Source organism: Megalobrama amblycephala, linkage group LG24 (genome assembly GCF_018812025.1).
Source record: "Megalobrama amblycephala isolate DHTTF-2021 linkage group LG24, ASM1881202v1, whole genome shotgun sequence".
In the NCBI taxonomy this organism is placed as follows: Eukaryota; Metazoa; Chordata; class Actinopteri; order Cypriniformes; family Xenocyprididae; genus Megalobrama; species Megalobrama amblycephala.
The window spans coordinates 429,350-452,683 of NC_063067.1; the positions used below are offsets into that span (position 1 = coordinate 429,350).

The 23,334-nt window shown below is 41.4% G+C and overlaps 3 protein-coding genes, 1 long non-coding RNA gene and 1 pseudogene across 4 annotated transcripts; 4 read left to right on the plus strand and 1 right to left on the minus strand.

Annotated features, from left to right (window-relative positions):
• The first annotated feature begins 1,231 nt into the window (after positions 1–1,231).
• LOC125260732 lies at positions 1,232–2,757 on the plus strand. Its single transcript, XR_007183112.1, has 3 exons — positions 1,232–1,612; positions 2,401–2,478; positions 2,638–2,757. It is a non-coding gene; the product is annotated as an uncharacterized LOC125260732 (long non-coding RNA).
• A 146-nt stretch (positions 2,758–2,903) lies between these two features.
• On the plus strand, positions 2,904–5,189 carry LOC125260681 (zonadhesin-like). Its single transcript, XM_048179164.1, has one exon. It carries the CDS (start codon positions 2,904–2,906, stop codon positions 5,187–5,189), a length of 2,286 nt encoding a protein of 761 aa, XP_048035121.1.
• On the plus strand, positions 5,186–6,226 carry LOC125260682 (zonadhesin-like). Its single transcript, XM_048179165.1, has one exon. The coding sequence runs from the start codon at positions 5,186–5,188 to the stop codon at positions 6,224–6,226; it is 1,041 nt and encodes a 346-aa protein (XP_048035122.1).
• Positions 6,227–6,242: 16 nt separating this feature from the next.
• LOC125260683 (flocculation protein FLO11-like) lies at positions 6,243–10,570 on the plus strand. The gene has a single exon (XM_048179167.1). It carries the CDS (start codon positions 6,243–6,245, stop codon positions 10,509–10,511), a length of 4,269 nt encoding a protein of 1,422 aa, XP_048035124.1. The 3' UTR covers positions 10,512–10,570.
• A 1,390-nt stretch (positions 10,571–11,960) lies between these two features.
• LOC125260722 lies at positions 11,961–22,982 on the minus strand (annotated as a pseudogene).
• Between the last annotated feature and the right edge of the window lie 352 nt (positions 22,983–23,334).

Here is a 23,334-nt window from a genome sequence, read left to right on the forward strand (position 1 = left end):
TTTCCAGTTATCCTGGCTGAATTTAGCCCTGACTCAGTTGCATGAAAGCAGGTTTTTACAGTCAACTCCATGGTCTCCTGTAAATATGTTGCATCATTTTAATTATCCTGGATTAAAATACTAGATATACCTGTCATTCATCTAATTATGGTTACTGTTATTATGAAGACTGCTCTTCATATCGCTGTCAGAGGTTTGATATATTGCAGTATGTTTTGATTTAATAAAGAATGTCACTCTTTCATGTGTACATGCATTTTATTTTGCATTAGTAGCAGTTTATCTTCCCAAATTCTAGTTCCACTTCACTGGATCAGTAACTAGATAGTGTACTGGTCATTCATGAGAAAGGTAGGAGACCACAATGTTTTTGGAATTTTATTTTAATTCACTTGTCAGCTTGGAGCTTTAGAGAGAAAAATTACAATGATTTATACATTGTGTTACAGTCATCCAGGCTTTCTATTAAATGTTCACAGTTTTTGTTAGTTAGTCAAAGAACAACATCATGTCAAATGTAGTACATTTAAGAATAGACTGTATATTTATATTATATCTGCAAAAAATATGGAAAAGCTCTGTTGCAATTTATATATGAGAAATATTTTGGGTTGCACAGATTTAGTTTATGAAACATGAAAAGAAAGAAAGAAAAAAAAACAGAACAGAACAGAAAAAGGAATCCGCACAACAAACAAATGCAACGTTCAAGGTCCAAACTACTTTACTTGAAGATTAACATAGAAAGTGACAACAAAATACCAAAATACACTGATTTTACACGAGAACAAAGAGCAAATGTTTAGATCTATCTTCGCTATAACTAGCATGGCATTTACATGCTGACACCTGATAGATTTGGTGCGGTTTACCAGGGTGCTTTAACATAACTTCCAAAACACAATGACAAATGACAAAAACAACATAAAATTACATATTCATCAATGACACCCCAAAATAGTTTGAAGGAATTGTTCAAAACAGGACACTTCTGAACAGTCACATCCATCTGAAAAACATACATTTATAACTGCAAGGACTTCAGAAGACACTATCATCTGGATCAACATGCATTCCCAAATTTCTATATCCTAATTTTTGTTAATATGTAATTCATTTTTCCAGGAGCTCATTGCTTCTACGTTCAGTTAAACTGCTAACAGTGTTTGTAAATTAATTGCCTAAATTATTACATTATTTGCTAACTGCATTCTTTAAATTGTGGTGTTGACATGCATTCTCTGTAAAGCTGCTTTGAAACGATATGTATTGTGAAAAGCGCTATACAAATAAATGTGAATTGAATTGAATAACTTATTTAGATTCCTTTTAATCCTGTATATATGTCAAAACTGTATTTGTAAACTGAATATCACAAGTGGTAAACAGAGTAAAGCAAAATCCATCAGCTGCATAAGTTTAAACTGTGTGTTAATGATGAAACAACGTCACAATTGTTCGTTAATGGGGAGCCCAGGTGATGCAAATCTGTGCCAATGCTCATTTTTAAAATGCCTGGTTGCACTTTCAGACTGAATGGTTGAACCTGTGGCCAAAATGGTTTCTTTTAAACTCATTATTTTATTGTATCTGTATCATTCATGTAGTGAAGGTAGTTTGATATGTTTAACATTGTGATGGGAAACCGAGGCTTTCTGAAGCGTTTGAGGCTTTCATCAAATTATACCGAAAAATGGTTTATTACTCGAAGCTTTTAACACAGTGCACATTAGCAACATCTGGTGGTCAGACTTGTTTTCTTCACCATATCTAAATCATCGCGGAGCAGATCTGTGGTTTAAAAAAAGCATGTGACCAAATGAAGCATCGGAAGTCCGTGACATACGTAATCACTCTTGTCTTGGATCAATACATTTCTATCTAATCTGATCTTATCTCGTCTAAATTAATTTGACGATGAGACTACAACTCGTGTCATTTGAAGCCTGGTCAACGTATTCACAAATTGATCAATAATATAATTGACGTGAGTAGTTGAAAAAATATTTTGGTTGAGCTGTTTAACCCTTATGTTCTGTTCGGGGTCTCTGAGACCCCAGCAATAAAACACGATTAAATGCATTTTCCTTTTATGCATCAGGTTAAGCGCCTTTTTTTTTTTTTTTTTTTTTTTTTCCTTTTCAAAATGGCTGTCCCGACTTTCCCATGCTGCATGATGTTCGACGCTTCAAACGTCATCAATCACTTGGTATTGTCATTTCGATACAAACATTGGTACAGAGTGTGATACAATAGAGCTTTAAAAACTGTGTGGAAGCATTGGAGCCCCGGTATCAACCGTCCCATCACTAGTTTAACATGACATTTTAATATATGGGTATTAAAATTAGTTTCTCTCGTTAATGGCAAGTTTTTTTTGTTTTTTGTTTTTTCCTTCAGTTTTCTGTTCCCCAATCGAACGTGATTTGCATGTGTCTGACTGGAGTGATGCTGGGAATGTACTACAAGAAAACAAAGGTTTGGTTGAAAATTATCTATATTAATTAGCATAAAGATGTATGCACTTGCATGCTAATGTTTTTAACTACCATGTTGTATTGAAATTGAAGACAATCTACTTCCACAGTAGTATGTTGCCATCTGTTAAATTTAAGTTTATTCAAATGCTCTTTTTAGGACATACTGAACATGACAACTCAAACCATTTTGAGAAGTCTAATTCTGAAATGGAGAAACCAAGTTTTAACTCATCTGAGAAGTCCAGCTCTCACCCTGAGAAATCTAGTGCTCCCATGGAACTTGGTTCCCCTCCATCTGAGAAGTCTAGCTCTCACCCTGAGAAACCCAGTTCTAACCCTGTGAAACCTAGTGCTTTTATTGAACCCAGTTCATCCCTCCCTTCTGAGGAACACAGTTCTAAACCTGAGAAACTTAGTGCTCCAATGGAACCTGGTTTCTCTCCATCTGAGAAGTCTAGCTCTCACCCTGAGAAACCCAGTTCTAACCCTGAGAAACCTAGTGCTTCTATGGAACTCAGTTCATCCTTCCCTTCTGAGAAACCCAATTCTAAACCCGAGAATCCCAGTACAGCTATGGAACCCAGTTTATCCCTCCCTTCTGAGAAACCCAGTTATAAACCTGAGAAACCTAGTGCTCCTATGAATCTCAGTTCATTCCTCCCTTCTGAGGAACCAAGTTCTAAACCTGGAAAACCCAGTCCGAAATCTGAGAAACTTAGTACTCCTGTGGAACCCAGTTCATCCCTCCCTTCTGAGGAACCCAGTTCTAAACCTGAGACACCTAGTGCTCCTATGAATCTCAGTTCATCCCTCCCTTCTGAGAAACCCAGTTCTAAACCTGAGAAACCTAGTGCTCCAATGGAATCTGGTTCCCCTCAATCTGAGAAGTCTACCTCTCATCCTGAGAAACCCAGTTCTAACCCTGAGAAACCTAGTGCTCCTATGAATCTCAGTTCATCCCTCCCTTCTGAGAAACCCAGTTCTAAACCTGAGACACCTAGTGCTCCAATGGAATCTGGTTCCCCTCAATCTGAGAAGTCTACCTCTCATCCTGAGAAACCCAGTTCTAAACCTGAGAAACCTAGTGCTCCAATGGAATCTGGTTCCCCTCAATCTGAGAAGTCTAGCTCTCACCCTGAGAAACCCAGTTCTAACCCTGAGAAACCTAGTTCTCCTATGAATCTCAGTTCATCCCTCCCTTCTGAGGAACCCAGTTCTAAACCTGAGACACCTAGTTCTCCTATGAATCTCAGTTCATCCCTCCCTCCTGAGAAACCCAGATCTAAACCTGAGAAACCTAGTGCTCCTAAGAATCTCAGTTCATCCCTCCCTTCTGAGGAACCCAGTTCTAAACCTGAGACACCTAGTGCTCCTATGAATCTCAGTTCATCCCTCCCTTCTGAGAAACCCAGTTCTAAACCTGAGAAACCTAGTGCTCCAATGGAAACTGGTTCCCCTCAATCTGAGAAGTCTAGCTCTCACCCTGAGAAACCCAGTTCTAAACCTGAGAAACCTAGTGCTCCTAAGAATCTCAGTTCATCCCTCCCTTCTGAGAAACCCAGTTCTAAACCTGAGAATCCTAGTGCTCCAATGGAATCTGGTTCCCCTCAATCTGAGAAGTCTACCGCTCATCCTGAGAAACCCAGTTCTAACCCTGAGAAACCTAGTGCTCCTATGAATCTCAGTTCATCCCTCCCTTCTGAGGAACCCAGTTCTAAACCTGAGACACCTAGTGCTCCTATGAATCTCAGTTCATCCCTCCCTTCTGAGAAACCCAGTTCTAAACCTGAGAAACCTAGTGCTCCAATGGAATCTGGTTCCCCTCAATCTGAGAAGTCTAACTCTCACCCTGAGAAACCCAGTTCTAACCCTGAGAAACCTAGTGCTCCTATGAATCTCAGTTCATCCCTCCCTTCTGAGAAACCCAGTTCTAAACCTGAGACACCTAGTGCTCCAATGGAATCTGGTTCCCCTCAATCTGAGAAGTCTACCTCTCATCCTGAGAAACCCAGTTCTAAACCTGAGAAACCTAGTGCTCCAATGGAATCTGGTTCCCCTCAATCTGAGAAGTCTGGCTCTCACCCTGAGAAACCCAGTTCTAACCCTGAGAAACCTAGTTCTCCTATGAATCTCAGTTCATCCCTCCCTTCTGAGGAACCCAGTTCTAAACCTGAGACACCTAGTTCTCCTATGAATCTCAGTTCATCCCTCCCTCCTGAGAAACCCAGATCTAAACCTGAGAAACCTAGTGCTCCTAAGAATCTCAGTTCATCCCTCCCTTCTGAGGAACCCAGTTCTAAACCTGAGACACCTAGTGCTCCTATGAATCTCAGTTCATCCCTCCCTTCTGAGAAACCCAGTTCTAAACCTGAGAAACCTAGTGCTCCAATGGAAACTGGTTCCCCTCAATCTGAGAAGTCTAGCTCTCACCCTGAGAAACCCAGTTCTAAACCTGAGAAACCTAGTGCTCCTAAGAATCTCAGTTCATCCTCCCTTCTGAGAAACCCAGTTCTAAACCTGAGACACCTAGTGCTCCAATGGAATCTGGTTCCCCTCAATCTGAGAAGTCTACCTCTCATCCTGAGAAACCCAGTTCTAAACCTGAGAAACCTAGTGCTCCAATGGAATCTGGTTCCCCTCAATCTGAGAAGTCTAGCTCTCACCCTGAGAAACCCAGTTCTAACCCTGAGAAACATAGTTCTCCTATGAATCTCAGTTCATCCCTCCCTTCTGAGGAACCCAGTTCTAAACCTGAGACACCTAGTTCTCCTATGAATCTCAGTTCATCCCTCCCTCCTGAGAAACCCAGATCTAAACCTGAGAAACCTAGTGCTCCTAAGAATCTCAGTTCATCCCTCCCTTCTGAGAAACCCAGTTCTAAACCTGAGAATCCTAGTGCTCCAATGGAATCTGGTTCCCCTCAATCTGAGAAGTCTACCGCTCATCCTGAGAAACCCAGTTCTAACCCTGAGAAACCTAGTGCTCCTATGAATCTCAGTTCATCTCTCCCTTCTGAGGAACCCAGTTCTAAACCTGAGACACCTAGTGCTCCTATGAATCTCAGTTCATCCCTCCCTTCTGAGAAACCCAGTTCCAACCCTGAGAAACCTAGTGCTCCTATGAATCTCAGTTCATCCCTCCCTTCTGAGGAACCCAGTTCTAAACCTGAGACACCTAGTGCTCCTATGAATCTCAGTTCATCCCTCCCTTCTGAGAAACCCAGTTCTAAACCTGAGAAACCTAGTGCTCCAATGGAAACTGGTTCCCCTCAATCTGAGAAGTCTAGCTCTCACCCTGAGAAACCCAGTTCTAAACCTGAGAAACCTAGTGCTCCTAAGAATCTCAGTTCATCCCTCCCTTCTGAGAAACCCAGTTCTAAACCTGAGAATCCTAGTGCTCCAATGGAATCTGGTTCCCCTCAATCTGAGAAGTCTGCCTCTCATCCTGAGAAACCCAGTTCTAACCCTGATAAACCTAGTGCTCCTATGAATCTCAGTTCATCCCTCCCTTCTGAGAAACCCAGTTCTAAACCTGAGACACCTAGTGCTCCAATGGAATCTGGTTCCCCTCAATCTGAGAAGTCTACCTCTCATCCTGAGAAACCCAGTTCTAAACCTGAGAAACCTAGTGCTCCAATGGAATCTGGTTCCCCTCAATCTGAGAAGTCTAACTCTCACCCTGAGAAACCTAGTTCTCCTATGAATCTCAGTTCATCCCTCCCTTCTGAGAACCCAGTTCTAACCTGAGAAACCTAGTGCTCCTATGAATCTCAGTTCATCCCTCCCTTCTGAGAAACCCAGTTCTAACCCTGAGAAACCTAGTGCTCCTATGAATCTCAGTTCATCCCTCCCTTCTGAGAAACCCAGTTCTAAACCTGAGAAACCTAGTGCTCCTAAGAATCTCAGTTCATCCCTCCCTTCTGAGAAACCCAGTTCTAACCCTGAGAAACCTAGTGCTCATATGAATCTCAGTTCATCCCTCCCTTATGAGAAACCCAGTTCTAAACCTGAGAAACCTAGTGCTCCTATGAATCTCAGTTCATCCCTCCCTTCTGAGAAACCCAGTTCTAACCCTGAGAAACCTAGTGCTCCTATGAATCTCAGTTCATCCCTCCCTTCTGAGAAACCCAGTTCTAACCCTGAGAAACCTAGTGCTCCTATGAATCTCAGTTCATCCCTCCCTTCTGAGAAACCCAGTTCTAAACCTGAGAAACCTAGTGCTCCTATGAATCTCAGTTCATCCCTCCCTTCTGAGAAACCCAGTTCTAACCCTGAGAAACCTAGTGCTCTTATGAATCTCAGTTCATCCCTCCCTTCTGAGAAACCCTCTATGAATCTCAGTTCATCCCTCCCTTCTGAGAAACCCAGTTCTAAACCTGAGAAACCTAGTGCTCCAATGGGACCTTGTTCCTCTCCATCTGTGAAGTGTAGCTCTTGTCCTTCTGAGAAACCCTGTTCTAAACCTGAGAATCCTAGTGCTCCAATGGAATCTGGTTCCCCTCAATCTGAGAAGTCTAGCTCTCATCCTGAGAAACCCAGTTCTAACCCTGAGAAACCTAGTGCTCCTATGAATCTCAGTTCATCCCTCCCTTCTGAAAAACCCAGTTCTAACCCTGAGAAAACTAGTGCTCCTATGAATCTCAGTTCATCCCTTCCTTCTGAGAAACCCAGTTCTAAACCTGAGAAACCTAGTGCTCCTATGAATCTCAGTTCATCCCTTCCTTCTGAGAAACCCAGTTCTAAACCTGAGAAACCTAGTGCTCCTATGAATCTCAGTTCATTCCTCCCTTCTGAGGAACCAAGTTCTAAACCTGGAAAACCCAGTCCGAAATCTGAGAAACTTAGTACTCCTGTGGAACCCAGTTCATCCCTCCCTTCTGAGGAACCCAGTTCTAAACCTGAGACACCTAGTGCTCCTATGAATCTCAGTTCATCCCTCCCTTCTGAGAAACCCAGTTCTAACCCTGAGAAAACTAGTGCTCCTATGAATCTCAGTTCATCCCTCCCTTCTGAGAAACCCAGTTCTAACTCTGAGAAACCTAGTGCTCCTATGAATCTCAGTTCATCCCTTCCTTCTGAGAAACCCAGTTCTAAACCTGAGAAACCTAGTGCTCCAATGGAATCTGGTTCCCCTCAATCTGAGAAGTCTAGCTCTCACCCTTCTGAGAAACCCAGTTCTAAACCTGAGAAACCCAGTTCTAAACCTGAGAAACCTAGTGCTCCAATGGAACCTTGTTCCTCTCCATCTGTGAAGTGTAGCTCTTGTCCTTCTGAGAAACCCTGTTCTAAACCTGAGAAACCTAGTGCTCCAGTGGAACCTGGTTCCTCTCCATCTGAGAAATCTAGCTCTCACCCTGAGGAACCCAGTTCTAAACCTGAGAAACCTAGTGCTCCAATGGAACCTGGTTCCTCTCCATCTGTGAAGTGTAGCTCTTGTCCTTCTGAGAAACCCTGTTCTAAACCTGAGAAACCTAGTGCTCCACTGGAACCTGGTTCCTCTTCATCTGTGAAGTGTAGCTCTTGTCCTTCTGAGAAACCCTGTTCTAAACCTGAGAAACCTAGTGCTCCAATGGAACCTGGTTCCTCTCCATCTGAGAAATCTAGCTCTCACCCTGAGAAACCCAGTTCTAAACCTGAGAAACCTACTGTTCATATGAAACCCAGTTCATCCCTGCCTTCTGAGGAACCCAGTTCTAAACATGAGAAACTCAGTTCTAAACCTGAGAAACCTAGTGCTCCCATAGAATCTGGTTTCTCTCCGTCTGAGAAGTCTAGCTCTCACCCTTCTGAGAAACCCAGTTCTAAACATGAGAAACCTAGTGCTCCAGTGGAACCTGGTTCCTCTCCATCTGTGAAGTGTAGCTCTTGTCCTTCTGAGAAACCCTGTTCTAAACCTGAGAAACCTAGTGCTCCCATAAAATCTGGTTCCTCTCCATCTGAGAAGTCTAGCTCTCACCCTTCTGAGAAACCCAGTTCTAAACCTGAGAAACCTAATGCTCCAATGGAACCTGGTACCTCTCCATCTGTAAAGTGTAGCTCTTGTCCTTCTGAGAAACCCTGTTCTAAACCTGAGAAACCTAGTGCTCCCATAGAACTCGGTTCCTCTCCATCTGAGAAGTCTAGCTCTCACCCTGAGAAACCCAGTTCTAAACCTGACAAACATAATGCTCCAATGGAACCTGGTTCCTCTCCATCTGTAAGGTGTAGCTCTTGTCCTTCTGAGAAACCCGGTTCTAAACCTGAGAAACCTAGTGCTCCCATAGAACTCGGTTCCTCTACATCTGAGAAATCTAGCTCTCACCCTGAGAAACCCAGTTCTAAACCTGAGAAACCTACTGTTCATATGAAACCCAGTTCATCCCTGCCTTCTGAGGAACCCAGTTCTAAACCTGAGAAACCTAGTGCTCCCATGGAACCTGGTTCCTCTCCATCTAAGAAGTCCAGTGATAAACCTGAAACCTCAAGTTCTCTTCCAGTGAAAACAAGTATTTTTTTCTCAAAGCCATGTTCTAATTCTGAGAAATCTAGTGTTGCTATGGAACCCAGTTCATTCATCCCTTCTGAGAAACCCTGTTCTAAACCTGAGAAACCTAGTGCTCCCATAAAATCTGGTTCATCTCTATCTGAGAAGTCTAGCTCTCACCCTGAGAAACCCAGTTCTAAACCTGAGAAACCTAATGCTCCAATGGAACCTGGTTCCTCTCCATCTGTAAGGTGTAGCTCTTGTCATTCTGAGAAACCCTGTTCTAAACCTGAGAAACCTAGTGCTCCCATGGAACCTGGTTCCTCTCCATCTGAGAAATCTAGCTCTCACCCTGAGAAACCCAGTTCTAAACCTGTGAAACCTACTGTTCATATGAAACCCAGTTCATCCCTGCCTTCTGAGGAACCCTGTTCTAAACATGAGAAACCCAGTTCTAAACCTGAGAAACCTAATGCTCCAATGGAACCTGTTTCCTCTCCATCTGAGAAGTCTAGCTCTCACCCTGAGAAACCCAGTTCTAAACCTGAGAAACATAGTGCTCCCATGGAACCTGGTTCCTCTCCATCTAAGAAGTCCAGTGATAAACCTGAAACCTCAAGTTCTCTTCCAGTGAAAACAAGTATTTTTTTCTCAAAGCCATGTTCTAATTCTGAGAAACCTAGTGTTGCTATGGAACCCAGTTCATTCATCCCTTCTGAGAAACCCTGTTCTAAACCTGAGAAACCTAGTGCTCCCATAAAATCTGGTTCATCTCCATCTGAGAAGTCTAGCTCTCACCCTTCTGAGAAACCCAGTTCTAAACCTGAGAAACCTAGTGCTCTTATGGAACCCAGTTCATTCATCCCTTCTGAGAAACCCTGTTCTAAACCTGAGAAGGATGAGAGTGCTGCTATGAAACCCAGTTCTTCTCTTCCATCTGACAAATCTAATTCTCTACCCTCTAAGAAATTGACTTCTAAATTGGAGACACCCAAGTCTATTGCCACAGTGAAATCCAGTGTTCTTGATAAATGCAACACTTCTGTGAATGCCAGTTCTTTCTTTCCCTCTGAGAAGTCTATGTCTCTTCCAAGAATTTTAGTAAATTTCAGTTGTAAACATAAAAAACCCTCTGGGCTAATGGAATGCAACACTTTCACCTTCTCTAAGAAGCCAAGCTTAAAAAATGAGAAACCTAGTGCTTCTCCTTGTAAGAAATCCTATCTTGAACCTGAGTTGTTATCTGTGAAATCCTCTGGGAAACCTGTTTTTAGATCAAGGCCCTTTAAGGAGTTCAGTTCAAGCAGGAAATCTCTTTTTTTGCCCTCTGAGAGAAGTTCGTATTTTGAATCCAGTTCTCTCTTCTCCAAAACCTCAAATTCTGTTCTCTCTGGGGAAGTCAATTTTAGATCTTCAAAGTTATCTGGTTCTTTGCCCTCTAGGAGTGCTTTACTACTGGAGGATTCCAATTCTCTTACCTTACATAGCACACTCCTCCTTGAAGAAACCAAATCTCCTCGTGGTTCAAGACTATCTGCAAAATCCAGTTCTTCCTGTTCACCCACATGATTCTGGAAGAACAAACCACTCGTGTTGGTCATCAGATCTGACTTTGCCTAATTTTTGAATGCCACCATAAATAAAAGTGTTTTTTTTTTTTTTTTTTTTTGGAAAGTTGCATTGTGATTGATCCTTTTCTGTGTTCAAGACAGAAAATCAATAGTATGATACATTTTTAAAAATGTAGCAGTGTATTCTATGGTTGGCTGTGCAATTGTCTTGATTGGCCATAATATCTCCAGGTTGCTGCTAATGAACATGCTTCTCAGTGTGCATCCTCATTAAAATGATCATCAGAGCATACCACTTCAAGTAAATTAACTAGGATGAACTGATAAAAAAATAAAATAAACCGAAGCCTTCCACGTTTGAGCTTCAGGAATGGATTTGTTCTCACGCTTCAAGCAGGTTCAGTTGAGCTTCTGTTCGGATGAGATTAAATAATACTATAGAAAATAATATAATATTGTTGCAGTCTAGCTACACTAGTGACCGGTGTTTGAAATATGTAGAAATAGTAAATGACTACAAAACTAGTGAATTTGTAAGTTAGGGGAAAAACAGGCTTGATGTGTTTTTTTTTTTTTCTTTTAAGTTTCCAAGCATTTGGTTAAACACACGTTTCATTTGCAAGAAAATAACAGAATCTAATTTTTGCAAATTAAAACATTTATATGTAGTTTCAAATCTGATTCTGGTTGTACCTAGGATATCTAAGTCCACTAAAGGAGGGAGAGTGTTTTCACATTTGGCTCCGAAACTCTGGAATAGCCTTCCTGATAATGTTCGGGGCTCAGACTCGTTCACCCAGTTTAAATCTAGATTAAAGACACATCTCTTTAGCCAAGCATTCACATAATGCATCTCATACCAGATCAATTGCACATGACAATCTTTGCCTAATGTTATGAACAGCAGCTACGCTAATTATTCTCCATTTGCTTTTCTGTTTTGTCTCGGGACACCCGTCCCGAGGTGACTAGAGAGGACTTCAGCTTCAGTTTGGATCCAGCCTCTTAAGAAGACCTCAGATGACCAACACCAGTGAAGAGACGGCGCCAACTCCTGCGAGGACTTCAGAAGACGCAATCATCTGGATCATCATGCACATTGCCCAATTTCTATATTCTAATCCTATTGTTAATGAAATTCATTTTTCCAGGAGCTCATTGCTTCTACGTTCAGTTAAACTGCTAACAGTGATTGTAAATTAATTGCCTAAATTATTACATTATTTGCTAACTGCATTCTTTAAATTGTGATGTTGACATGCATTCTCTGTAAAGCTGCTTTGAAACGATATGTATTGTGAAAAGCGCTATACAAATAAATGTGAATTGAATTGAATTGATTTTTGAAATTCACCTTAGAAATGCAAAAAAAAACATTTAGTTTTTTTTTTTTTTTTTAAATGCAACAAACTACGAAACAAAGGGGAAAAAAGAGACAGGACTGAGCTTTTAAATTGCCTGATAAATGTATAATCAGCATTTTAATAGCAACAACAAACAAAGGTTCAAAAGCACATATAGTAACATCAGTTGGCAAATGTTAACCAGTTCATTTTACTGGTTATATTTGGTTACAGCCGCCCAGCCTGTGTTGAAGCGGATCCAGTCGAAATAATGTGCCACTTTAGTGTAGACGCCAGGATAATTGGCTTGGCCACATTTATCACCCCAGCTCACTATTCCCCACACATACGACACGCCAGACGCGTCTTTACACACCAGCGGCCCTCCGGAGTCACCCTGACACGAATCCACCTTCCCCTCCAGGTCACCTGACATAGAGCACAGCCAATGAGAAGAGTCACCAAGCACATCCTACAAGGCTTAAACATTAATTACAGAAATACAGGCCAACAGTACAATCTTTAAAATCTTGTAAAATCTTTACGAAATACTTTGCTACTTATCTGCTCATTTACACTGAAAAAAATATTGCTTTGCAACATTTTCTCTCGCTAGCAAATTTGACATAAAATTACAAAGAAAAGGCAGGGTAACACATTTAATTGAATGTGAAATTTTAAAGTAGAAGTTTATGTCCAGTTTCCTGATCTTGTATTTTCACAATGATTCTGATAGCATGTGAAGGCAGCATTATATGTTGCGTATGATCAAACATTTTAGTGTTTAGTCAAACACAAACACACACATACCTGCACACTCCATTCCAGGGAGGAAACGGTCCTTGTAATAATTCTTGCAGTCACCAATAATCGTCACATTTGCCCATTTTAGAGTTGCCTGTGACATCCCCGCTTCAAACAAACAGACATAGAGACAATAAAACTCCAACCGTAACCCCACTGGAGTAAAAGAACTCAATCTAAAAGCCTGTTCACATCAATAATGACAACTATATCAGCATCCACATGAGTGGACAACACCATTCTGATTATTCTAAGTGTTACTCCTCTACCCAGGTCCTACTCACCTCGCTCTGTGCGGGCCTCGAACCTGGGTTTCCGGCGTGGGAATCAGACACTCTAACAAGTAGGCTAAAGGCTGCAACTTCTAGTGTAAGTTGCTAGAGCACCTCTTGAGATCAGAGGAGTGAGGTTTATTCACACAGCGACTACTAGCTGGCCTCCGTTACACTCACCCCCTTAAACCTCAGTCCTATCTGGGTCACGGCACCAATATAGCCCCTCTAGTTCGCACCTGCCCGCTTCAAGCGGGACTCAAACCCGGGCCCGGCGTGCATGGAAGTCGGACGCTCTAACAAAGATGCTAAAGGCTGCGACCTCTAGCGTCAGCCGCTAGAGCACCTCTTGAGATCAGAGGAGTGAGGTTTACTCGCACAGCGAATACTAGCCGGCCTCCGTTACATAAGCATGGTGCAGTTTTGTCGTCTTTTGTTTTAAATGATCAAGCTCTTTAAAGCAGAATGGATTCTGATTGGCCATCAGTGTTTTTATCAGTCATAAGCTGGAAACAAATAGTTCTGAAAGACAGTGCTATCATTCCTCTGTGTCGTTATCATTGTAGTAGTGGTGTGGACTCTGCTATGCTTTTATATTTAGAGAGATTTTTAGAACTATTATCATTATCGTCCTTGGTGTGAACAGGCCTTAAAGTCACCATGAAACCTTTTTTATTATTATTAAACACAGCAGTGCTTGCAAAAGACATGACTTGCATATGTAATCAACAGGTTTTTCCTCTCTCTTTGATCACTTCATGTGTGAATATAGGAATGCGAATCAGGTACTGGAAAGAAACATAATTTATTAAAACTAAACCTATAAAATGATGGAACCCATTAAGGGTTTTATATATGAAGTGCCTGATGGAGCCCTTTAAGGTAGCGATGCACTGATGTATTTTTTTCACTAATAGCCATTGGCCGATTGTCCTGTCAATCAAAAGGGGGTGGAAAAACGTGTTGGACTGCGACTAATACTGTCTTTGAAGAAAATCTCTTGTGTGTTGAATTTAGGGCTGTCAAAGTTAAATATTGAGTCGTAGAGTAATTGGCTATTGGAGAAATATAGTATCTGTGCATCTCTAACTTTAAGGTTCCCTAGAGAAGCTTAGACCCGAACCTCTGTCGCGGCCCCAGCCGGAGATGGTGCAGGTGTCGTTGGGCTGGAACTGTTGGGTGGACCAGGGCACGCAGACGGATCGGACAGCGGGGTTGTCCTGCATGCACTTGTCTGAAAGATTCAGCTCCTCTAGCTGCACCAAAGCGATGTCATTGGCGTAGGTTTGTGGGTCATATTCATGATGGATGATGATGTTCTTCACTGGGATGCTGTCTGTCGTCGACTGCTTGCGATGCTTCTTCCAGAGGGAGAACTTGATCCGGTAGGACTTTGGTTTGGGCCTACAGACATGCATATTCACAGCTGTTTCTCAGTAGATGTTCTGGTCAGGCTGATCAAAATGTGTGCTGATTGGTTGTACCTGACGCAGTGGGCGGCGGTCAAAACCCAGCAGCCACCCAGATACGCCCCTCCGCAGTGGATTGAGCCTTCGTCCTGTATGGCCACCTGCCACTGTATCTGAGTCTGCAGGGGCAAAGGTCACACACAGAGGTCAAACCAAAACAAAGAGGCATTTTACATTTCATTATGTGCTGCCTAGTGAAATTTTGTCAGTTTACTACATTGTTGACATTGTACCAGCTAACAGGCGACATTCTCAGAACGTTCTGACAAACATTCTCATAAGATTATGACCACATTCCTAACATTGTGTTGGTCCCAAAACAGCCCTGGGGCGCGTTTCCCGAAGCGAACTATGGTCGCAAGTTCGGTCGTTACTAATAGAGTTCAATGGGACTTACGACCATGGTTCACCAACGATGCTTTCGGGAAACGCACCCCTGACCCGTCGAGGCATGGACTCCTCTAGACCCCTGGAGGTGTGCTGTGGTATCTGCACCAAGATGTTAGCAGCAGATCCTTTAAGTCCTGTAAGTTGTGAGGTGGAGCCTCCATGGATCAGACTTGTTTGTTCAGCACATCCCACAGATGTTTGAACGAATGTTCTATTAACGTTACTGGAAGAACATTTGTTCATAACTTTGAGAGAACCTTGCCAGAACGTTCTATGAGAACATTAGTTGGGTCAATATGTGTTCAGTTGTAAAACCATTTTAAAACCTATTGAAACAGATTTGTGTCACTTTGGACCAAAACAGATTGTATATATCTTTATATGTGGATGGTTACGTGTTTGCATAGTATATAAAACACTCCTCAATCATGATCAGAAGCTTGTCTGCTTTATCCACCAGATTAAAGTTTAAGTTCTTTGGCAGTCTGGAGCCTTGCATCTCTTTTTAAAGGAAGAGATTGGCCAGAAGGCGGGAACCACAATATATATCATCATACTGCCCTGCCCTGGTGTTTCTGAAGTTTGCTTTTTTAAGACTGACCGGTAAGGCCTCTTCTCCTCCTACTAAACGTTTCCTGCGTGAATGGGAAGTCGTATCGTCCTTTTGTTTGTACTCATACTCCATATTGGGAATGCCACACTCAAGCTGGCTCTCGGCAGATGAACGTATTGTTCTGATCTCTGGAACAATGTGACATAGCAGATGTGTTGATTCAGCCGTATGAATCCTGTGGAGACACTCCAGACACAAACTACAACTGCTAAACATTTAACATTTGCCCAGCTAACAAAAATATGTTCTAATAACGTTTCCATTAAGTTACAAAAAATTGTATTTCTGAATGTTCCCTTAACTTTCAAAATGTCCAGTTTTTTAAATGTTTCAAAATCCTTTTTTTTTCCTTTTCTTGATAATGTGAACGTTAAGGGAACATTCCATTCTTCAAACATTGTGTTACTTTTGAATGTTCTCTGAACGTTTTGAAACAAGTATTAACAATTAAAAAAAACGTTAGATGAACATCCAACTAAAACATTTCAGGAAAAAACGCTCAATGAACGATTTATAAATAATGTCTTGTGCTAACATTTTGAGAACATTATTTAAGACCAGATAACTTTGAACAAACGTTCTGTTAAAATTACCAGAAGAATGTTTGTTCATAACTTTGATAATCTGTGAGATCAGATCATGAAGAGTCTCTTCTAGAGGTTTTTGTTTGCTGAAGTGCCAGACGTTGGATGTTCAGTTTCATTTGAGTTTGTTCTCACCAGACATTGGATCAGAAAACAAGTCTGTCTGATTTTTCTCTAATGGTTTGTCGTTTTCTGAAACACAAAGAAAAGAACAGGCAGTTATTCTGATACAAAAATGCTTCGGTCCCACTTTATATTAAGTGGCCTTAACTACTATGTACTTACATCAAAAAATAAGTACAATGTACTTATTGGGTTCATATTGAATTGCAAAACACATTTGCAGCTATTGAGGTGGATATGGGTAAGGTTAGGGACAGGTTTGGTGGTATGGGTAGGTTTAAGGGTAGGGGTAAGGTGTAAGGGATGGGTCAACAGTGTAATTATAAATGTAATTACAGAAATTAATTACAGATGTAATTACATGCAGGTGTTTTTAAAATATAAGTACAATGTAAAACCATGTATGTACACAATAAGTGAATTGTATCAAATGATTAATTTAAATGTAAGTACATAGTAGTTAAGGCCACTTAATATAAAGTGGGTCCAATGCTTCTAACATGTTTGAAGTCTGCAAGTATGACTGACTGAACCTTCACTGGTTGGGATTCTTATGGAAGCTTGTTTCGTCCACGGAATAAAAAATAAAAAAGGTGAGATATAAACTCGCATTTGCAAGAAGAAAGTCTGAATTGTGAGATAAAAAATCTTAATTACCTTTTTTATTCTTTTATTCCGTTTCCATAAGATTCCAGCAACACAGAACCACATGAACCAATTTGCAAACTGCTGAATTCATAACAAAGAACCACCAGACAGCGCAAAGAGAAATTAGTTGCGGTTTTCAATGAAGGTCAAATAAGTAGAAGCATTTTGCAAAATATATCTCAATCACAGACACATTCAGATGGGTTTGATTTCTCAGAGGATGGCAGGACTGAAAAACATTAGTCATTAGAACCATAATTGCACATATATTACTTATAAATCGAATTGTGTGAAGAAAACACAGATGTGGTTTGAATGTTTTGAAATGTTGCAATTGAATTCACAAAGTGTTCTCGCCTCAGGCAATCTAGTCCTGTCTGAGTAGGACTTTTGATGATGAGCAGGTTAAGCAGTAATGAAATAAATTCACTGACCATCCAGTTCATCTTCTCCTCCCAGACAGTCCCTGATTCCATCTCGGACGGCGTGACGGGGAATACAGACGTCCGACTTACAGTGGAACGCTTCGCTTTCTTTATTACAGCCTTCACACAACAGAAACGGTAATATTAGGATAGTCATGGGTTTGATACTGTGTTTTAAGACAATACATAAGGTATTCTTAGATTTTGATTATTATGAACACAATTACAAATGTAATGCACTTGATTAAAAAATAAATAGTACTTTATTTATTTAGAAACGGTGAACAACAGATGGATTGTGGAAAACAGGAAGAGGAATGATGATGTCACAGACAGAGGCAGGAAGTAGAGACTCACTTTGGCAGCACATCTCGTCACTGTTGTCTCCACAGTCATCAACACCATTGCAGAGTTTTCCTTTGCCTAAACACTTCCCGTTCACACAGAGGAACTTCTTACATTCGCCTACACAGAGAGTGTGTGCGACGTGTCAGCAGATTATAACTCATCGTGAATTTACATTAAACGATACCTTTTGTTCTATTCTTTTGTTCTAATGGGAATGAACATGAACTCTGATTCTCTAAATACTGAAGCCTGATTGGATCACGTCTGTGCACCTGCACTGATAAATGGCATTTCAGCCCACCAAAACGGGCAGAGCCGACTGCCTATATAAGTCCCGCTGGATGCCATATCCTCAGAATCTTTCGACTGAGGAGCAGCAAGCGTCGACTCATGCGTGAGCATAGTAGCACAGCCAGCTACGCAATGCTCGTTCCCATTATCTCAGGGAACTGAGGTTACATTGGTGTAACCGGTCCTACTCGACCCGCTCTGAGCGGGACTCAAACCGGCATCTCCAGGGTGGGATGTGGGTGCACTAACAAGGACACTAAAGACTGTAGCCATTAGCATCAGCCGCTAGCATCAGCCACTAGCGTCAGTCTGCTAACGCACCGCTTGAGGCCAAGGGTGTGAGGTTTACACGCACAGCTCTTACTGGCCTACATCCGTTACACTCACCCCCCCTAAAGCCCCGGGTATACTTCACTTTCCGCGCCCGGATGTGTCTCGCACGCATCTTTCAAAGTATACTAAACCACGGATGCGTGTGGATGACCGAGTTCGACACATGCGCAGTACAATTTTTTCTATGCTTTAACCAGACATTATGCATCCAAAATAGTGCATCCTCCATTGCAACATAGTTCAGAAGATACACCAAGAGAACAGGAATCAAAAACGATGGAGAAGGCATGCTTCTGAGTTTACTCATCTTGTTTTTGAATCACTCTTTAAACACTCTTCTTTGACAACTGCACATTGTGCTCAGTGCTGTGCGTATTGCAACCTAGTGGACTCTTCTGTCCTGCTTGCGCATGCGCTGTTACTAGCGCACCGTCCACGTGAAACTTGGGTTTCACGCGGACAGGGTGTGCGGCCGGCCACGAGCCCTCAACATAATAAAAATGACGTCATGCAGATTGTGCACGGACGGCCAAAGTATACCTGGGGCTTAAACCTCACTCCCATCCGGGTCACGGCACCAAATGTAACCGGTCCTACTTGACCCGCTCTGAGCGGGACTCAAACTGGTGTCTCCAGGGTGGGAGGTGGGTGCGGTAACAATGACACTTAAGACCGCAGCCACTAGCGTGCCTCTTGAGGCCAGGGGAGTGAGTTTTACACGCACAGCTCTTACTAGCCTAAGTCCGATACACTAGTAACCGGAACATTATGGTTCTCTCGCATTGCGCTATGGGGAACAAATCCAATGGCGCCATGCTATGAATGCAGAATGAATCTGTGAGGCATGGTACTCTAATCGGACAGGACCCCTCAGGGGCTAGGGACTAGTTTTAAACTAGTACTTGTAGAGCAGGGACGTCTAGGTTATAAAAAACCTGGCGAAGGTGGACAGTGAGGACCAGTCGGCTGCTGCACAGATGTCACCAATGGACACCCCACTTGACCATGCCCAGGAGGAGGCTATTCCCCTGGTGGAGTGGGCCTTCACTCCTACAGGACACTGCAAGCCTATGCAACTATAGGCCAGTGCTATTGCGTCCACTAGCCAATGAGATAGTCTCTGCTTCAGGACTGACAGAGCGAAGCACTCAAACAGCTGCTCTGATTGCTGGAACTGGCTAGAGCACTCAATATGCACTCTGAGGGCCTGGACCGGGCAGAGATGTAATGACTGCTTAGCCTCAGAAGCAGGAAGATTAGAGAGCGTTATGACCTGAGCTCTGAGCAGTGTGGAGAGCCCCTTGGGTCTGTAGCCTCGCCTTGGTTTAAAGATGACTTCACTGTCATTGGGTACAAACTCTAGACAAGACGCGCTCACTAGCCTGACTGATCCTAGTGTGCGCCGGATGGCCGAAGGGGAGAAGCACCGAGCAGTGCCACTAATCCGCTGCTGAGGCTTGTTCTCACGGCGAGCAGGAAGCCTTCTTTTCTTCTTTTGATTCAACGAGGAGATCATCTTTGCAGTTGGAGGAGAAAGATTCTGACGATATGGCGTCCAGCGTGAATTATATAGGCAGTCGGCTCCACACGTTTTGGCAGGCTGAAATTCTATTAATCTGATCAAGTGCACAGATGTGATCCAGTCAGGCTTCAGCATTCAGAGAAACTGAACATGTGCCTCTGATTCTTCTAAAAATTATGGGACACCAAAGTGGCAACAGTCTTCATTTTCTTTAAGCAAAATATCTTATTTCGTACAATTTCAAGAAAATGAAAAGAATGAAAGATATTATAGTTTGCTTGAAGAAAAAAGAGAACACTACTGTGAAATATTTGTGTGAAGTGCCAAATGCACTTGCTCATTAAGTAGGATGTCAATTTTCTTCAGATAAAACGATGAGTACATCTAGAGGAAAAAGCACCTTTGGGTTCCTTGTAACACTTTGCCATGGCCACAGTGTTTATTGTGATTGGCTGGGGATTATAGATGGTGCACTCTGCCAATGAGAGCTCAGATCCCGTGCAGCGAACACTCATACACTCCGTTGGCCATTCAGTATCTTCGTCAAGAGTGTTGTACATGGTTTTATTCACTGCTGCTGCTCCTCTGAGACACAGACAGAACAAGAAAAGCAATCAGTACATGTTGAGTCGAGAGGAAGGCTTGTGTGTAGTGATGTGTTGGGTGTGTTTACCTGGCGACATTCAGAGGGTTTCGACAAACAACATTAGCTGCAGCCATATTCCAGTCATTGCCACATACAAACATTTTTCCCAACCATGTGTTTATCATGACCACTTTTTGAGAGCCAGCGTCCTTCAGAGTTGCTTCCACCTTCTCTTCCGCTGGACACAAACATGTGCAAACAAACAGGTGAGGACTTTACAATCACACACCAAATCACCTGACATTTGTTTTAGTTGTCAGAAATACTGTGCTAGGAAATTGTGTGATTATTTGTCATTTACGGTCATGAACATGCCTGCAAAGTTTCTCTCTCTGTGACTGTGTAATGTGCATACAACATTTCTATTATTATTGTGATGTTAGCAGGTCAGTTTGACCCGTAAATTTTATATATAAAGGCAGCTGCAAAGAACCCCCCCCAAAAAAATGCTTTTATTTAAAGTAATGTATGCTGCATTAAAGGCATACATTTCATCAGTTTATGCATGTAAATTTTGCTGGGAATAAACCCATGATCTTGGTGTTGCGAGCGCCATGCTCTACTTTAAAATCATGTTCATTTGGGTAATGTGTGAGAAGTATTAATGTTAGGTTTACTGTTTTTACATGATTTTTATTGTTGTTTTTCATAGTGTCATTTTTGGGGAATGGTATTAAATCCAATTAGGAACAATTTGATCTGGAAAATACCAATTGTACCCACAAGTTTAACATAATACAAGTGTTTAAAAATAATTATCCAATTTAGACCTGAACAAGCTGATGTCAAAAGAGAGCCTCAAAAGTGTTTTACTCTCCATTCTAGTTCTTGAAAGCATTTAGGCTTTGATACAGTAAATGTTTTTCTAAAGAACCTAGAAACCAATAGATTGATCTGAAGAACCTATGAAGAAACGTTTGTTTAACTCCAAAGAACAAGCAACTACACAGTAAAAACGGTTCTTCATCCATTCTGTTCAGTCATGTTTTGCACATTCAAAGAACATTCATAAGTCCTCACCTCTGCAGGCTGTGCTGATGTGAGAGAACACAGGCTTGTTGGATCTGCAGGAGATGGCTTTGGCCTGACACATGGAGTAATACTCAGGTCCGTCCAGCGTACATGCACGGTAATCCTGCCGCGGACACTTGTACGGCATCTTACAGGCGCACTGTCCCGCGATACATCGCCTCCATGGTGGACAGAACACTTTCGAGCAAGACAGCCGTGTGTAATTCTGATGCCGACATTGGGGGATGACCAAGGAATCACCATAAGATTCCTTTGAGTTTTTGGTTGCTACTGTTTTTCGTCAGTTTTGGGTTTTGGTGTTGTTAATGGTACGTCATGTGACTCTTGTTTGGCACCAGTTTGTTCCTCCGTATTTTTTCCTGTGTGTTTTTGAAATGGATCTTTTGAGTTCGAATTTTGCACCAAAACTGCACCTGGATTTTGCTCTGGTATTGAGGGAAACCGATCTTGCTGTTTATTTTGTTCTTGGTGTGTGTCGGCCAGAGTCTAATCAGATAAAATAAACTTTAATTAAGTGTCAAATGTACATCAGTCCATTAACTATGGAAGCTTGTTTTCACCACAGAATACAAAATAAAAAAGGTAATTGTGACTTTATCTCATAATTCAGACTTTTCTCTCAGAGTTTTACATCACAATTGTAATTTATTTTAAAAAAAAATCAGAATTTCAAATTCACATATCACAGTTGTGACATTATCTCAGAATTGTAAGAAAAAAGTGAGAATTGAGAGATAAAGAGTGGCATTTACCTTTTTTATTCCGTGGCGGAAGCAAACTTCCATAATTAACTTATTAATGTAGTTGAAAAAATAACAACAGTAATGTGCCATCGATCTGAATGATGTTAACACTATTAATACTGTAGGAAAATTAACACGACAGAAAAGATTAAAACGATTAAAAGATTGAAAGAGTAAAAACAGCATGAGATTAATTTGTCTGCTAGTAGTTTGATAAACTAGTAAATCACATTTGAAACAAACAGCAGAAGTAAAGAAAAAAGCAGATGAAATATGAACATAAGAAGGTGAGCTGAATTTCATCAGAGAGAAAGTTGCAAAATACAACACATTTTGCAACAATTTAGCAACATGTTGATGAAACAGATAAAAGCGTCCACCCTGAAAACAAAACTCTGATGCTGAATGTTTTCTTATAAATGTGAATCACACCATCACATACAATTAAAAATAACATGAAATTACTTTTATCTTGGATCTTCTGTTATGAATCTAACATTTCTATTATATAATAATAATTATTATTATTTTCTTTTTTTATCAGTATTATAATACGAAGAGTGTCATTTCTGCTCTAGGGTTAGGTTTAGCAACACCATTACATTTTTGGGAAAATAATGACTGTTTTCGCACAAGACATTACAGAAGCACACTTGATTGAATTCTCATTATTTTTTGTTTTAAAATTGATTTCATATGATGGGGCGAAAGAAAGAAACTTACGGCGGTCTGGAAGAAGAGACACATGAAGATAAAAACAACGAGGACCCTCATGACTCCTGCAGCTGTTTCTCTGTTCTGCTCTTTGTCCTGTCAGCTCAGCAGACGCACTTCAATCAAATCATTAACCGCTGTCAATAGAAGCCTGACATCAGACTGAATCAGACAGTGAAGGAGGAGAAAAAACACCAGTGGGAGGAGAAACACAGCTACTTCTGCCCGGAAAGGTCACAGCTGTAGGTTTATTGACACTTCAATGATGTGTAAATGTTATATGGGTCAATGCCATGACATGCATATTTTTGTGTCAAAGTGCATTATTTTCTTTTAAAAGAATTTGATAAATTCATGATGTATCACTTCATTTTCTAAAACCTAATTAGGTTAAATTAATTTTCAGAACATTCAAAAAATAAATATTATTTTATGTTTTGCTATCTTAAACCCTCAAAATGTCAGGTGGCACAACCATCTGCACAAATGCACAGATTAAGAAAACTACTTAAAATGGGGTT